Below are 17,510 nucleotides of genomic sequence, written 5' to 3'. Positions count from 1 at the left end.
AACTGTTGCAGCTTGCCTTCCCAGCTGTCCAGATTAACCCTATCCAGATTAACCCTGTCCAGATTAACCCTATCCAGATTAACCCAGTCCAGATTAACCCTATCCAGATTAACCCTATCTAGATTAACCCTATCCAGATTAACCCTATCCAGATTAACCCTAACCAGATTAACGCTATTCAGATTAACCATTTCCAGATTAACCATATCCAGATTAACCATATCCTGATTAACCATATCCAGATTAACCATATCCAGATTAACCCTATCCAGATTAACCCTATCCAGATTAACCCTATCCAGAATGTTTTTTTTCTAATTTTGATTTTAATTTTTCATCAGAAGTTTAAATTCAGTGCTCAAAATAGTAAAATAATGACTGCAAGTTAGAATCACAATTTTGAGGAGAGAGAGGGGAAAGAATTTTTGAAGAAAATGAATACCCCTGATTTCTTACCAGGAGAACTAGTACAGGTTTACTGCTTGGATCTGGAATTGCAGCATATCCCTGTCCTCCACATCCTCCCTGACAAACAAAAATTGGAATTTGATTTCAAAGAATGTAGTATTGTGTGGAGGGGGGGGGGAGGGGCAGTAGATATGAAAAGCCTTTCTTTTGTGATATTAAAGAATATATGTTGAAATAAATGAGTAAAATGTACTTAAATTAAAAAATAAATGGCTTATCTTAAACAAACAATGAATTTATGAATTTTGTGTCTAGATTGCGCTGTATGAATCAGAAATAGCAACAAAATATCATGTATATGTGTATCAATTAATGCGTTGAAAAGGAGGGATATGAGTAGGGCTGGGCGCGTTCATGGTGGAACGATCGTTCTTTCCCGAGAACGAACGGATCGATCAAGAACGATCCCATCGTTCCGAAAAAAACGAACGTTTAGAATGTGTTCTTAAAAATATTGGAACGATTAGTAAAAGAACGGAATGGAACGGAACGGGAATTGCTTGAAAAGAACGGTTAAAATCGTTAACTCGTTGGGAACGCATTTTAAATCAGGAATGTGTTCTAAATCACCTAGAAATAGTTAAAGATTTTTTGATTTAATCACCAGACCCCCTATATCTTTGCAATCCTATGTTGTAGACCTTAGATATTTCAAACTATGAATTCTGTTGGATTTAAATGTTCNTAGAGGCCATGACTCAATTCCTCGTATTAATTAACAATATATGTGCAGAAAATTTGCACATTTTGCACAAGCGTTATTTTATTGCACATTGCACAGAATCTGGTGGGAGCAACTTTCCAGATTCATCTTTCTCTGCATCTAAACTTCAAATACAAGGCAAATATCAGGGATTAGATTAGTGCTTTGTGCATTTAAGTCAAATTAAATTTTTCCATATACAGCTGCTCTTTCTACTGAAATGGCAATGGGGATGGAAACGTTCTTTGACTAAGAACGCCAAGAAAAGTTTGAAGGAAAAGTTTGCCCACAAATCAGCGAAAACTAAGCAAATCTGTGTGAAAACTGAAAATAAACCATGTAATACAGTTTTAGCTAGTATGTACCTGATTGCAAAGATGTTGTGTAAAATGTTGAAAAGATGGATCACCAGGTTGAAGAATATTTAACCCTGTAACCTACATACATATTATACAAAACAAAACATTTTGTTAGAAAATGGAAACTAAGGAAAGGGGACAGGGTTTTTTAACATTTTATTATAAAGTTATAGGACGTTATAGGACGTTTTAGGACGTTTTAGGGCGTTTTAGGACGTAAACAATACACATAGACTAATCCCAGTTATCATAATTTTCATATTTAATTGTTAATAATCTTTTAACAAGTTTACAAGTAATTAAAGAGAAGCTTTTTTAATTGACAGTTTCTCTTTGTTTCCATGTATTTGTGTACTCGCGTTGTTTACGTTGTTTAAAAGCTTGATATAAATCAAAATTGAAATTAAAAGTCGTCTTTATTTTCTTTATATTCTGTCTGTCTGCTTGTTTGTTTGTTTGTCTGTTTACATCATATAAACGTTAAAACGGCTGGACCGAAAGGACCCAAATTTTTAAAGGGGCTGGCCTCATATGACTTTACGATAGGTTTATGAATGATCAAAATTTTAAAAGTTAGCCTTCAACAAAATTTGATTTTCATAATAATTTTTTTTAAAATTTGCGATTTTTTTATTGTTTTATGATGTTTACAAAGAGAAAATGTTGACAGTTGAAATAGAAGATGGTCGCAAAGCGCACTGAAAAAGTATTAATATAATCGCTTACCACCGTATACATGGTATACGGCACAATACACAATATAAATAAAGGGAGTGCAAACATAATTTCAAGTGGTTTGTCCTTCAAATACAGATTAACAATGGTACCCTTGAAACCTTTATCTGATCAATAATGTAGAAGATATCCTCGTTTTTCGTGGAATCTGATCATTTCTATATTTAATTCCTGCAGTAGAAAGTCACTGTTGTAGAGAAACTACAATGAAAATTAATCAGTTTTGAAAATTAAAAACATTGATATCTATTTCATACTTGATCAGACAAAGCTTTTAAGGGCACTGAATAGTGAATCGGGCAATGCCATCTTTGCATGGAAGGTCAGAGACCTTTGATATTTGAATCTGTTTATTTTGCTATATAAGTTTGCAATAACAGTTGTTGTAGGGATTATAAAGTTATAGTTTGTGGCGAGTAATCAGTTCCATTATGTTTCATAGAAATTAGGGACAAGGATGGAGGTGGAGAGCTGAGAAAGGGATATTAAGGTCAAGGATGGAGGTGGAGAGCTGAGAGGGGGGATATTAGGGTCAGGGGTGGAGGTGTGGAGCTGAGAGGGGGATATTAGGGTCAAGGATAGAGGTGTGGAGCTGAGAGGGGGGATATAAGGGTCAAGGATGGAGGTGTGGAGCTGAGAGGGGGGATATTAGGGTCAAGAATGGAGGTGTGGAGTTGAGAGGTGGGATATTACGGTCAAGGATGGAGGTGTGGAGCTGAGAGGGGGGATATTAGGGTCAAGGATGGAGGTGTGGAGCTGAGGGGGGGTGGGATATTACAAACCTTCTTTTTTGTTTCCAACCTGTATTGAATTGTGTGGATCAGATGAGGTTGAGAAAGGATTGTTTTCTTCTCCTTCATTGCAACCAAACAAACAACCAAACTGGTCTAAAAACAAACAACCAACTGGTCAAAAACAAATAACCAAACTGGTTTAAATACAAATAACCAAACTGGTTTAAATACAAATAACCAAACTGGTCTAAAAACAAACAACCAAACTGATCTAAAAACAAAAAAACAACTGGTCAAAAACAAATAACCAAACTCGTTTAAATACAAACAACCAAACTGGTCTAAAAACAAATAACCAAACTGATCTAAAAACAAACAACCTAACTGGTCTAAAAACAAATAACTAAACTGATCTAAAAACTAAAAACCAAAGAAAAAACGACCAAACTGGTCAAAAACAAACAACCAGACAGGTCTAAAAAAACCATCCAAACTGGTTTAAAAACAAACAACTAAGCTGATCTAAAAACAAACAACCAAACTGTTCTAAAAACAAACAACCAAACTTATCTAAAAACAAACAACACTCTTCTAAGAACAAACAACCAAACTGGTCAAAAACAAACAACCAAACTGTTCTCAGAATAAACGACAAAACTGGTCAAAAACAAACAACCAAACTGGTTTAAAAATATTCATCCAAACTGATTTAAAAACAAACAACTAAACTGGTCCAAACTGGTCTAGAAATATTCATCCAAACTGGTTTAAAAACAAACAATAAAACTGGTATAATAACAAACAATCAAACTGGTATAAAAACATAGATAAAATCCCTAAGTCTTTACAACCTTATGTAAGTCTTACCTAACAGATTATCTGGAAGCAAAAGATGAACACTCGGACTGATATCTGAATAAAATTAATTCTATTAACATTAATTAAAATATTAGAAAATAAAAGTAATTTCATTAATGAACCATCTTAAACTATGTATATTCCTCTTCAGTAATGATAGATTTACATAGCTTAAAGTCAATTAATTGTCAAACTTTAAATTCAATTTTGATTTCATTTTCATCAGGTTTTAAGATTCATATTTCTACATGTTTGAAACTACTTCGATGAATTTTTGGATCTATCCGAAAACATTCAGATTCCGAATATTTGCGACTTTGATGCAGAATCTGAAATATCCCGGGAATGATATAGAGTTGATAGCATGTATATATTTACTGCTGGGCATTGAAGAAACCATAGAAACCAGTATGCTAAATAACAGGGGCCGAACCATACTTTCTGGAAACACAATTTATAAGAATATTTGTTACTAGAACTTTACCACCGTCTTTTATTTACAATATCAGTAGCTGTACTTACGTAAATTTGAACAAGATTTTTATTTACAATATCAGTCGCTGAACTTACGTAAATTTGAACAACATTTTTATTTACAATATCACTAGCATGTACTTACGTAAATTTGAACAACATTTTTATCCTTCGCAAAATAATGGATTAAAGAAAACACGTATTGTAAATACTATCCTTTAATTGTATAGATACTGCATCTTTTTTGTGAACATTCCCATTAAAGAAAGCAAGGATGAATAAGTAAATGAATGAATCAGATGTGTAAAACCTGATATAACAGGAAAAAAAGTAAAATATGGTTTGAAAACTAATCTTTTGTGGGGAAACCAGTCTTCCAAGAAAATATTGGCTTTTTGTTGAGATATATACGTATAGAAGATGGGGGGAGGGGAGGGGAGGAGAGAGGGAGTGGATAAAAGGGTGTGGAAATTTAGGTTTAAATGTCTGTAATCTAATACAGATAACTGTTTAATATAAATGGAGAAATATTTTCCAATATTAAATGATTACATTTTCTGTTAAAGGTATGAAGAGGTAGAGTGACAATGATACCCTTTATATCTTTATCTGCAGATCAGGAGTGAATGAGATAACCTTAGTTTTTTTATGGAACACTTTTTAAACAAGGCGATACCTCCCTCTTTGTTACTTAGATTGTAAATCGAACATATAATTGAATCGGGCATATAATCGGACATATAATTGAATCGGAAATCGGACATATAATCGGACATAAAATCGTATATATAATCGGACTTATAATCAGACATATAATTGAATCAGATATATAATCGGACATATAATTGAATTGGATATATAATCGGACACATAAACGGACATATAATCGGAAATATAATCGGACATATAATCGGACATATAATCGGACATAAAATCGGATATATAATCTGACATATAATCGGATATAATTGAATCGGACATATAATCGAACATATAATCGGACATAAAATCGGACATGTAATTGGACATATAATCGGACATATAATCGGATTCAAATGTTAAATGTATTCTGTCAGGGCTAGAAATTAACATGTCTTGTTCGAATCTGAAATTGAACCAACTGATTGATCAGCTAAATAAACTCCAGGCAAGGAAAGAACGAGCTAAACATAACGAATTTCTGAATGGGGAAAAATTGTGAAAACAACTTTGAAAATTCTAAATTCATTTTTTTCCAAGTATTTTCAAAATATAATTCATGAACTTATGTTTGTTAAACCTGGGCTTGTTGATGTTTGGATATAAATTATTCTTTAATAAATGTTACACTGTAATGAAGGGTCGACACTGAAAATAACGTGGTAAGTCCCGTCCCGTTAATTCATTGCTTTCATCTTCAAAATGTTCCCGCAGCGCTCATATTTACATGTTTTCTGTTTTATTTCTTTGGGGTATTTCTCACCCCATTTCTTGACAATTAATATTCCTAATTTTAAAATCTTGCTTATTAGAATTCAATATTAGAATTCAATATTTTCTTTTTTCCTTCCTCTCTAATCGGAACCTTTAACAAAGCATTTATAGTTTAAAATATGTCAACACTCCCTGTACAATGAGAAACCTGATCCTAACCATGCCTAATGTTGAACTGAGAACTGTTTAGGGTTTGAGAATCACGACTCTAAAATCTTCAAAAGATGCTCACCCGGCCCCGTAGGAAAAATATTAGAAGGAAAGTCAGCACCACGCTCCTTTTAAGCTGACATACATCATACAGAATTCTCTGAAAAACGTAACTCTGTTCCGTGTTGGGCGTTTTAGAAGATTTGACAAATTTTTAAACCGTGTCTCACCTTCAATATAATATATTTCCAGTTTTAGTCATACTGTGTAATAAACCTGCTCATGTTAATCTTCTTTAAACTGTTTTTGTAGGTTTAGTTTTTTCCAGGAAGAACACGTAGTTTTGAGTGCGATTTGGTTTAACATTACTTATAAGTATTTATCTGTCTATTTTAGATAATTTTAAATCAAATCGTACGCAGAACTAAACTTCATTCTTTCTCTTCGAAACTATTTTTATAAAAGATGAGCAGGCATGTACAAAATATTAAATTTTAGGTGGAAATTGCAACAATCACAGTTTTTACCAAAATGTTAACAACTATTACCTTAGGGATCGAGCTTAGATATTTACTTATTATACTAAATAATATGAATATATATGTTTAGGTTATGATAGATGCTATTCCGTCTTGGAAATCTTAAATTAATCATGCATTTAGCTAAAATAAGCATCTAAAAGTATAGAAAGACATTTTGTTGGAAGACAAATATGGTGCGGACAGGAAGCAATATGGATAAGTGCGCTGCCATCAATCCATGTTTGTGATTGATTAGCGGAAAGGAGTGGAAACTGTTGCAGCTTGCCTTCCCAGCCTCTTCCAACCCCCTAATTGTCCTTTTTTTAAAACCCCTTAAAGGATGTTTGTTGTATGTATGTATGTAATTGGAAAAACCAAGTTTTTTTCAATAAAAAATTGGTTTAAAATGGCTTCTCCAAATGACACAGAAGTTTATATTCATAGCTAACGAAATCATATTTTTGTAGATAAAACAATTCATAGAGACAAAACTGTTTCCAAATCGTAAAAATAAAAGTGTATAATATATCAAAAAAAGAGTGTATAAAATATATCAAAAATAAGAGTTTATAATATATCAAAAGTAAGAGTTTATAATATATTAAAAATAAGAGTGTAAAATATATAAAAGATAAGAGTTTATAATATATCAAAAATAAGAGTGTAAAATATATCAAAAGTAAGAGTTTATAATATATTAAAAATAAGAGTTTATAATATATCAAAAGTAAGAGTTTATAATATATTAAAAATAAGAGTTTATAATATATCAAAAGTAAGAGTTTATAATATATCAAAAATAAGAGTGTAAAATATATCAAAAGTAAGAGTTTATATACACATTATTGATCAGATACTTTACACATTCTTGATCAGATACTTTACACATTATTGATCAGATACTTTACACATTATTGATCAGATACTTTACACATTATTGATCAGATACTTTACACATTATTGATCAGATAATGTTTTAAAGACTGACATTGTAAGTTAAATATTCTTTAAAATGTCGTCACTTGAAATTACGTATACAGTCCCATTCATTGAATGGTATGCTAGGTTTTACTCATAAATTTATAATTTAAAACTAGGTTGTTTAAACAGTTTTAGCAACAAATGTAACATTACCTTTAGTTTCCATCAAACATTCCTCAAACTACTCATTTGATTAATAATGACAAGTAACGTACTGTAAAGTGACCCGTTCTTTTTTGAGTTGCACAATCGTTTTCAAATCCCTACCCTTGAAACCCTAATCTAATCAATAATTGTAAAACATATTGTCGATTTTCTTGAACTGGAAAGTGTTTCTAAAGGATTTATAATTTATGCTTAATCATTCAATCGTTGTGATTAGGACTTGACTCTGTTATACGGGAGACTCACTTCAAATTGTGTTTAAAGTTCCTAAGACCCTAAATATTCGGGGGTCCTTTATCTAGCCTTGGGGTTGCTTCCCCCAGGGAAAAGGTCTTAAATTTTCCGATGACCATCGTCTTGAGATCCGTGTTTACACAAGAAGGCCACAGAGTTAAAATAATTCTAACTCTTGATTTACAGGCCTGCTTATAAGATAAAATTGGCAAAATTGTAACTTTTTGATTAGATGTCGTCTTCCTTAGCTAACTGGTACTGCAAGTTTTGACCTTTGTCTCTTTTTCTAAGATCTGTGATTTAGCAATACACAAGCAAAATGCTTCCAATCATTACGGCGTTAGGCTATTCCTAATCTTGAAAAATCTAAAACATGCTGTGCGCTTCCAATTATTACATCAATAGTCAATTTCTATGTAAAAATCAATTCTAAGAACAATTTATTTATTACAGGTTGGCTTTGAACTGTTTTACTTAGGAATGGACCACTGCGCCGCTATACGGACTGGAAGCTTGTGTATTGTAAAATTATAGATCTCAGAAAAAGATACACATAGGTTAAAAATCGAAGACGACCTCCAAATAAAAGAAATTGTTCTTAGAATTGAATTTTAATAACAATCGGCGTAATTTTATAATGAAATTGTAAACTTAATACCAATACACATTTACAAATGTGAACAAAAATGTTAATTATAAAAACCAGCAAAAAAGTAACCAGAGTCCGAATTTAATGAATTTGAGCCGCGTCTTAAATCCGCCCAAAACCGGTTTCAATTGAGCGCCGGCTTAATCTTGAAACATTGAATACAATTTTAAGTGGAACCAACTATATTGAATCCGCTGCTCAAATTCTTTAAATTTGGCCTCGGCGTTGCCACTCCCAGTGCCCGTTAGATGTCTTTTATTAGCCTTTTTTTAATCTTAAAAAATCTCTTTTTAATCTTAAAAAAACATCCAAAGAAATGACCTAGTGTTAACATCTAAAAGTGGTGGAGAAGAAAGAAAATATGAAGCCTGAAACTGATGTGAGTAAGACTACAGAGTGTAGAAAAGATATATTTACATTATAAAAAAGAACTAATAATTGTCAATACTAATGAATCAAGGAAAGCCGAAGCTCTCTGGCAGACCCTCCGCCTTTCGTCCCTCTTTCGATTCATGTGAGTACTAACTCCCTGTGTTCGGTTTTAGTCTCGCAAATCTTTGTTTCCGCTCCCTTGTGTGAATCAGCCTGGTGGCCTGAGTTTTAAAAAGAGATTTTAACGGCGGCTGGCATTTTCCAAGCATTGAAAGCATGATTTCTGGATGGACAGACTCTGAATACACTATACAGTACACGCCTCGTATTATCTGACCCACTTTCTGTCCGACCTATAACTATATTCAAAAGAGCTAATAAGCTGTCATGTTTGTAGTCCATACTTCTTGCAATCCGAGCTTAGCTCCGGGTCCGTATGAGAACTGAAGGGGTTAAATCAATGGAACTATCCCTATCTGAGTTATTGAGCTCACACTGGTTACACTAGATCCGAACAATTTTTGATTTTTTAGACCCGACTTTAAGGCAAGTTGTGTATAATATACATATAGCCTTTAGATGGCATAACGGACAGTACATCAAATGAATCATCCCTCTTTATGGAGATTAATTTAATGTGACTCGGGGGGAGGGGGACCTTAAAAACAACATTTCTTATTTTTATGTTCAACTAATTAGGTTTAAAGGGGGTGACTGGCTAGGTACGGTAGTTGAACTGAAGGTGCAGTATTGTACTATAAAATATCGGGATTTATTTGCCTTTGATATTGCTATAAAAGACAATTAACAACTCAATATGTTCGTTTTTTTCAATCCTTCCGTAAAAAAATCGAAAATTTTGTTTGTTCAGTAAAAATAACATAATTTCTTCAATTTTGCTTACGAGCATGACATGTGTTAACAACACACTTTAGTTTTTTTTTAACTTCGTTCAGTAAAAACAAGTTTATTTAAAAATTGACATCATCAATTTTCTAAGAAAAAATGAAGAAGAAACCAATTGTTTCTTTGTATCTGTTGGCCTATCTTCCATATTTGATTGCTGAGCCTATGACTGCACTGACAACTGTATACAAGGTTACAGAATAACAGAATAACAGAATAACAGAATAACAGAATAACAGAATAACAGAATAACAGAATAACAGAATCAAATAATTTAAAATGTTGAAGCAACTGTGTTGTAAATCCCTTCAGGAACAGAATTTAATGAGATTGAGCTACGCAGTGCACTGAACTACTTGCTACTTTGTACCACCGGTTCAAGTTAAAGAGTCAGGAAGGTTTTGAATCAAGGATTCAAATTTGAACCGGTGCGTTTCTAGGTAGAATTCAGTGAACTTTAATTTCATTAAATTGGTTCTGACTCCATTAGAAGTGAAAGAATTAAGTTAAATCTTTTGAAGTCAGTATTTTTTTAAAGAAATGGTTTATCTACAATGCCCCAACAATTACAAAATAATATGTAAAAGCAGTTGATTAATATTTCTGAGATCTCTTGTTGTGAGAGCAGATTTATAGAGATTAAATTAATGATTTATTATGGTATTACCTTGGATATTTTATTTAAGAAAACTGATGTAGTGGTTGATAGCTTTGTGAAGTTAAGTTCAGCACTAGGTTTTAAAGCAGCTAATGCTAAAACTAGGGTAGGTTAATAACTGACATATGTTTTGTTTCATTTAAGCATTTCAATTGCATCTTCGTAATTTTTTATTTTAAGTTTATTTTATTTATGTCATGCTATAGGTTCAATGTGCTGCTGCCTGCCGTCTATCCCCACCTTGCAACGGTATTATATTCGAGGTATTCTCATAATATACTTAGTTGGTTTAACTAACATCTTACAGGGACTGGAGAAGGGGGGAAGGCAAGCCGCACACGGATAGCCGCCATCCCGTAATTGACTCCAAACATAGAGTCGCAGCACTGAGCTTACCCATATTGCTTTAGATATGGGTAAGCGACATGATATATAGATTTAGATTATTTTAAACCAAATCCCACGCAAAGATCCATTAGTTCTTGGAAAGATTAGAGTTCTCTCTACTTTCAAGAATTGTTTTTGAAAAGATCAACATGAGCATTAGATGAAAATAAGCATTTAAAAGTAAAGACAGGTGGGTTCGGATTGGAAGCAATATGGGTAAGGGCATTGCGGCAACTCTATGTTTGTGAGTCAATTTTGGGATAGAGACTATATGGTGCAGCTTGCNCTGGAGATGTAATTTCAAGGATCCCTCAATTTACTAGAAATATTCATTATTATTAATTATTAGAATGGAGTATGTACACTTGGCACTGCTATCTGCTCTGGCCCACCTAAAAGTGGAAATATCAGTGTGTATACACAGGGATGCTTGAATAGTAAGAATCTATAAAAGTAGTTATCTATGTTTGGCTGTTTATTTGTATGTCCGATCATAACTAATAAACCCCTTGGCTGATTTGCCTCAAATTATTTAATCAAATTTAATCAAAAATAAGTAAAATAAATATGTGTAATGTAACATTACTGCAGTTGGATTGATATTTTAAAGCTGTTTTCACAAAGCTTTGAAAGGTTTGATTTTGGCATTAAAAGATTTGAGTAGTGAGGACTTTAAAATATTTATATTGGAAGCCTGCAAGGTGAGGTGTCCACATATACCAATGCATAGATGCGCGTGTAACTTATCCCTTTGCATTATGTTATGAGCATTGAGCACTAACCTAAGTTATAGCTCAAGAACTAGATAGCTAGGATATAATCACTGCTAAAATCTTAAAAATCCCTGGTTGATTCAAACATATTATGTTCTTGATTTTATCATGCCATTTGTCATTTTTTTCAAAATTATCCAGAAAAAATAAATCCATTGGTATAAAATTCCTTGATCTAAAACAAATATATAACATCATGATACTTTCCTGAATATTTTTGTGGCCTTCTTTTTTTTGAAACTTTAGCGATGATAATATCTTATTATGTAGGAGCTAAAGACCTGAAATTTTTTAGAAATTAATTACCAACAGAATATAAGGTTATCGCGTGCACCATTTTTTAAATTAAGCTAAGCATTTAACCTTACTGCATGCAGGGCCAATTATATATTTCCCTTCGAACTGAATTTTTGCCAATTAATAAAAAAATGTTGCATGCAAAAGGTATGAAAAGAAACACTCTTATTGTTCAGAAAGCATCTTGCAAAATTTGCAAATTACTATTTTTTCCGTTTGTAATTTTGGTTCACTATTAATTTAACTTTACTCCAGTTCTAATTCAGTATAACATTATTTCATATTAAAACGATGAAAAATAGGAGGTTATCATTTCAAACAATTAAAGGGACTGTATGCAAAATTTCAAGTGACATTTTGTTTACAGATGGGCATCTCTGACTACAAGAAAAGCGCTTGTAATTGTTGAACACTGTGTTAGCAAGCTGGTTTATATTTAATATCTTCCTTCTAGCCGTGGCAGAATTCAACAGTACGCTGATTGTTCAGCTGTTTACACAGCATTTAAGAGATATATACACTGAGGTCTCTGTCCTTAAAGGTTTAAAGGTTTAAAGGTTTAAAGGTTTAAAGTTGGCCATTGTGAATCGTGGATGTCCCTCTGTAAATGAAAGGTCACTTGAGATTTTATTACACTCCCTTTAATGAATCTTAATTTAGGACTTGTGATAATAAAGGGAGGGGGGTGGGATGGACAACCAGAGGGTGGTCATGTCTTCTATGCAGTGTCCAATGAAGCAGGTTTATTCTGTTATTATTTGCGCAATTTTTAAATAAAAATTTACCCTTTTAGAATTTTCCAAGTTGCAACTTCCCAATATGATGAAAAATATCTAAATGTTCACTAAAACAGAGAATTACCAATTAATGTGATTAAATTTTTTTTTTTTATTTATTTCTGTTATTTTTTTAAATAAAAAATTTTTCAGGGGGTTTATTTTCTAGACAAATTATTTCCCCTGGCCAAACCCCGGTTCTTTTACATGAAATTGTAATCAAGTGAGACATCATTTAAACATTTTGTACTACAAAATTTGGATTTTCTAGAAAGTTCATGAATTTTTAAGTATATAAAATAAACTTAGTGTCTTGTTATTTCTTGGAAAATGAATTCCCCTGAATAAGATAATTTTCAGCCAATGTTGGAGAAGAGGGCTGGAAAGAGTTTGTAAGTTATAGCAATAAGAGCTCTAGGATGTTGATAGTGAATGGGTAATTTATTCTTAGATATTATACCATTTATAATTTATAATACTTATGAAAAAAATGTTTTTTTCAGAAGATGGACTGTTCGCTGGGATTTCCCAGTCCTTGAAGGACTAGGTCTTTCATTCAAATATTCAATTAACAATTTCATCACACATAAAATTATGTCTTCCTGGTTCTTTTTTGTGTTTCAATCAGATGATACTAAAGTATTTTCAAATTGTGGACTTTATATAAGAATGTTTTTTCTCATTCATATTATTAACGAAAGAATTTGTAAAATGTTAAAAATTATTTTATAATAAATGCCACTGAACTTCTGAAGGCTATTTAACAAAAAGATTATTAAAGGTTTTTGTATTTTTTTTTCAAGCTTTTTAATGTTTCTGTGCCCTACGTTGAATTGATATTTGTAAATTACAAAATATAATCAAAATGTCTCTATGGAAATTAATGTTCAAGTTTTTTTTGTAGAAAGAAAATAGTCTGAATCTTAAAAAAGACCCCAAATACGCAGACCAGATATTTAACCATATATAATAAAACTGATTTGTTTTCAAATACAACTACATTCATTAAAACACAAAACATCAGTGTTACTTGATCAAAAAAAAGTTGAAGGCGACTTTATAAACCTTTTTACATTGTCTCTGAACATTTTTGTTATACTTTGAGTGCTGTTTAATAACTGGTCAGGAATTCGTTTCAGGTTTAATAACAGCCAAACAAAACAAAAAACAATGATTTCAGGAAATTTCCAATCTTTGTTTTCAATTTTTTATGCTGTTGTAACAAAAGTATTCCTAATATTATTCGACAGTAACCCTGCCAAATTATTTAGTTTCCTTTCCACAGTATCCTGATGTTTACAATAACACTCAGTCTGCCTTCAGTGCATCTTTCTATGGTAAGAATCTTTTACTTATTTATCAATGTTCACTTTCTTGTGATCAAAACTAAACAATATACTTCCCAAAGTGGCAACTTCCCATGCGGCAACTTCCCAGGTCTGACCTAGCCACAGCCCTCGGCCCCCTAACCTGTTCTTATAGCCACAGTGCTAGGCCCCATAGCCTATCCTAGGGACCTAGCCGCAGTGCTTGGCCTTCATTGCAGCCTGCAGCGCCTCAGAATGCCTAAACCCTATGGAAGTTGTTGCTTGGGAATTTGCACATTTGGGAAGTTGTCACTAGGGACATGGTCACCCTTGGGAAAATGCCTTTGGGAATATACCATAGACCTTACCTTAGCATAAATCAGAAACAATTGAATAAAATAAACTGTAAAAAGTTTACCTTAAGATATTTATATTTAGATGCATGTCCCCAAGAAGGAGTACGGATGGCGGTAAGCTATCTAGGTTTTATTTCTACCTTTTTAAACCTTAGATGAGATAAATTTTAGACGTTATTCTCTTGATAGAGAGTTGTAGGGGTAAGAAAAGTTTAAATGTATTCTGCTTGATAACTGTTTCAGCTTATTTCAAATAATGGGTTTCCAGCAAACAAAACAATTTTGCATTTTTTCTCAAGCATTTTTGTTCGCTTTTCGCAACTTTTTCGCAATACTTTACATATTTTTTGCAATACTTCACATGTTTTTCGCAATACTTCACATATTTTTCGCGAAAATGAATTTTGTAAAATGACGCAAAGATTATGCGAAATAAAGATTTGGTAAAGCCAAAACTATCGAGAAAAATTAACTGCAAAAATTATTTGCGCAAAAGACCTTACGGGATTATCTACTCTGAGAGCTCAGCATTAGAAGTTTCATTATATATATTATAGATAATTATTTCTCTTCCTTTACTTAGATAAATGTTTTATGAAGATAATTCTATCTATCTATCTATACATTTATCTTTCTGTCCATCCATGTATCTTCACATAGATCCCGTAGTATAGATTTTATACTGTATTTTGAAGAATTTTTTTGCAGTCTTAATGGCGACTTTTTTATCTATTTTATTCTTATAATAGCACTCAGCTCGCCATTTTTGATAAATTTTTTTTGCAAAGTTCTTAGAATAGTTAGGCGCATATATTTAACACACCCCTAAGCTCTGAGAGAGAAAAAGCAAGAGTTCAACCCACCCTACGATAGATGTAATTAAATTTTAGGCAACAACTTTAATAAGAGCAATTTTTGATGTTCTGACTTGGCAAGCTTGTGGAGTGCATTGTGCTGAAGGGAATACATGCTTTTCTAATTTAGTTAATTATCTCTTTACGCAAAAATGATCAAGGATTAACCAAAAATGAGTTTTGGATAAATTTGTATCTTTCTGTAAAGAAACTTAATAGAAACTTAATAATAAGGTTAAAAAGGTTAAAGAAGGCATTGATTCAAAAGACTTTCTCTGTGAGTATTGGACTTGGGGCACTTCTGGTATGTATTTTATGCTTTTTCTCTAAATTTAATCTAAAGTAAAATATCTAAAGAAATTATAAATTAACACTTCCGGGGAGCTTAATTTATTATTAAAATAAAACCCTGCCTGGCAGTCAACAGAATGTTAACAACAGGGAGTAAGGAAAAGAAGGGAGATATAACTGACGCGGTTCGCCCCACCATATGATTATACATGCTTTGCAGACGAGTACTCCATTTGTATATGAAATGTTCAGAATAGGTTATTGTATACGCAGTAAATGTACATCAGACAAATACTTCTTATACAAATGAAGGACTCGTCTGCAAAGCATGTATAATCATATGGTAGGGCGAACCGCGTCAGTTATATTTCCCTTCTATTCCTTACTCCCTGGTTAATAATCAATCAGAAATTTCGTACAGGGTTTTAGGTTTAGAGTTAAACACCCTTCTAACAAGAATTTATATATTCTTTGATATTTCAAGGTTCTAAATGCCATCTACTCTCTGGTATGTGGGTTGTGATTAAAGACCTCACATACATTTCTGGCAGCAAGGATTGTACTAGTTAGAGAGGTAAACTTTCTTTAAAGTAAATAAAAATATTTTTATTGTTAACCCTGACAATATGCCCCCCCCCCTCCATTCCTACACTAGTGCGCTTAAAATCCAGTACTTTTCCAAATCTAGAAACAACAAAAACAAATTATGCACAGTTTGGGACAGTCAAAAACCTGGTCGTTTAAACTATTTAAACTGCAGGTTTACTTATTTGAAAAGCCTGTAAAAATGGATGTTGCATGTTATTACTTGTCAAAAGTAAAAAAAAATATTTTAAGTCATTCTTCCGAAAAACTTTTTCATTTTTTTTAAATGCCTAATGTAACCTTTGTTGAAGCTGTTGAGAATGATAACCTGTTAAAAACCTTTTGAAATTAAAAGGGAACCTTTCTAAACCAAATTAAGAATCAATTTACCCCATTTGGTTCATCAACGAGGTTATAGTGTATAGAGTGATGATGTACGCTAATCCTTTACTAATTTTATAGGCCATAATTTATACCAAGAGCGTACTGCATATTTGTTTATTATAAGTTGATTCTGGCCTAACCTATAGTATATCAATATTAGTAAACAGTTGTAAGTGTACATCATCCCCCCTGTGGTTCATAGATCAAGGTGTAACAGGGTGAAAAAGTTTGATAAACAATATTAATTAAGATTTTTGTTTTTAGATGAATATTTAGGAGATGCATATTCAGGAGATGCATATTCACTCAAACTTCCTGACAAAACATTTGACGATGAGGGATTTGCGTGTGTCTGAGACCGAATTAAATTAACTAGAAAGAGGTGGCTGAACTACCTACCGCCGGTTCAATTACTGGCTTAAATCCTAAATCAAAGTTTAAGATTTTAATCAACCCAATTAGACCCCCACAAATATCGGGTTCATCAAACAATGGCTAAAACAAAACATTGGCATTCTGTAGTTCAAAATTGAGCCAGCCATGAAAGATACATGGTTGAACCGTCTCTATATAGTTCAACGATCTCTCGAATTTCATTAAATCCGGTCTTTTGATTTGTTTTACTAGTAACCACTATGTATTATGTTGCTAAAGCAATAATGGAGCTTTGGAAAATTCCTCAAATATGCGCTTCTATGGGTTTGTGTTAAAATATTTATGCATCAATCTGAAATAAACAATGTGAGTTTTAAAATATCTACATTTATTGCATTAGTTGCATTTTTAACTACCATTATTCACAAGAAGCAAAAGCTGAACCCGAGCCAAAATAAAGATACTGAGGTTTTGCCACAAACTCTGTTTTTTAAAATCCATATATCTTTGCAACCCAGTGTCGTAGACCTTTGATATTCAAACCAGAAGCTTTTTTAGATCAAATATTCTAAATTAAAAAATCATAGGTTTACTTCATCAAGCTTACTTCATCTAAAGGGGATGTGAGGGAGGGTCCAAGGGGGATGTGAGGAGGGGGGTCCAAGGGGGATGTGAGGGAGGGTCC

The 17,510-nt window shown here is 32.6% G+C and overlaps 1 protein-coding gene across 2 annotated transcripts; it reads left to right on the top strand.

Moving 5' to 3' along the window:
* Window positions 1–9,875: 9,875 nt before the first annotated feature.
* Window positions 9,876–17,204, top strand: LOC111696527 (uncharacterized). Of its 2 annotated transcripts, none has more exons than XM_023466147.1 (13): window positions 9,876–9,974; window positions 10,469–10,546; window positions 10,647–10,703; window positions 11,177–11,264; window positions 12,558–12,638; window positions 13,034–13,109; window positions 13,177–13,220; window positions 13,945–14,010; window positions 14,419–14,450; window positions 15,227–15,296; window positions 15,459–15,494; window positions 15,966–16,055; window positions 16,727–17,204. In XM_023466147.1, the coding sequence occupies exons 1-12, from the start codon at window positions 9,882–9,884 to the stop codon at window positions 16,049–16,051; spliced, it is 807 nt and encodes a 268-aa protein (XP_023321915.1). In that variant the 5' UTR covers window positions 9,876–9,881; the 3' UTR covers window positions 16,052–16,055; window positions 16,727–17,204. The 2 variants fall into 2 exon arrangements, with proteins under 2 accessions (XP_023321915.1, XP_023321914.1); XM_023466146.1 differs by having other exon boundaries at window positions 16,715–17,204.
* The last annotated feature ends 306 nt before the right edge of the window (window positions 17,205–17,510 follow it).

The sequence above is a fragment of the Eurytemora carolleeae genome, unplaced genomic scaffold, assembly GCF_000591075.1.
Source record: "Eurytemora carolleeae unplaced genomic scaffold, Eaff_2.0 scaffold159, whole genome shotgun sequence".
In the NCBI taxonomy this organism is placed as follows: Eukaryota; Metazoa; Arthropoda; class Copepoda; order Calanoida; family Temoridae; genus Eurytemora; species Eurytemora carolleeae.
This window is presented reverse-complemented; position numbering and strand designations above follow the sequence as displayed.

Excerpts from the sequence above, each read along its gene's own strand:
- LOC111696527 (XM_023466147.1), top strand. The coding sequence starts at position 9,882 with ATGAAGAAGAAACCAATTGTTTCTTTGTATCTGTTGGCCTATCTTCCA. Across the intron at positions 11,265-12,557 it reads TACACAGGGATGCTTGAATA|GACTTGTGATAATAAAGGGA; the intron begins GTAAGAATCTAT and ends ATCTTAATTTAG. Across the intron at positions 13,110-13,176 it reads AGGATGTTGATAGTGAATGG|AAGATGGACTGTTCGCTGGG; the intron begins GTAATTTATTCT and ends TGTTTTTTTCAG.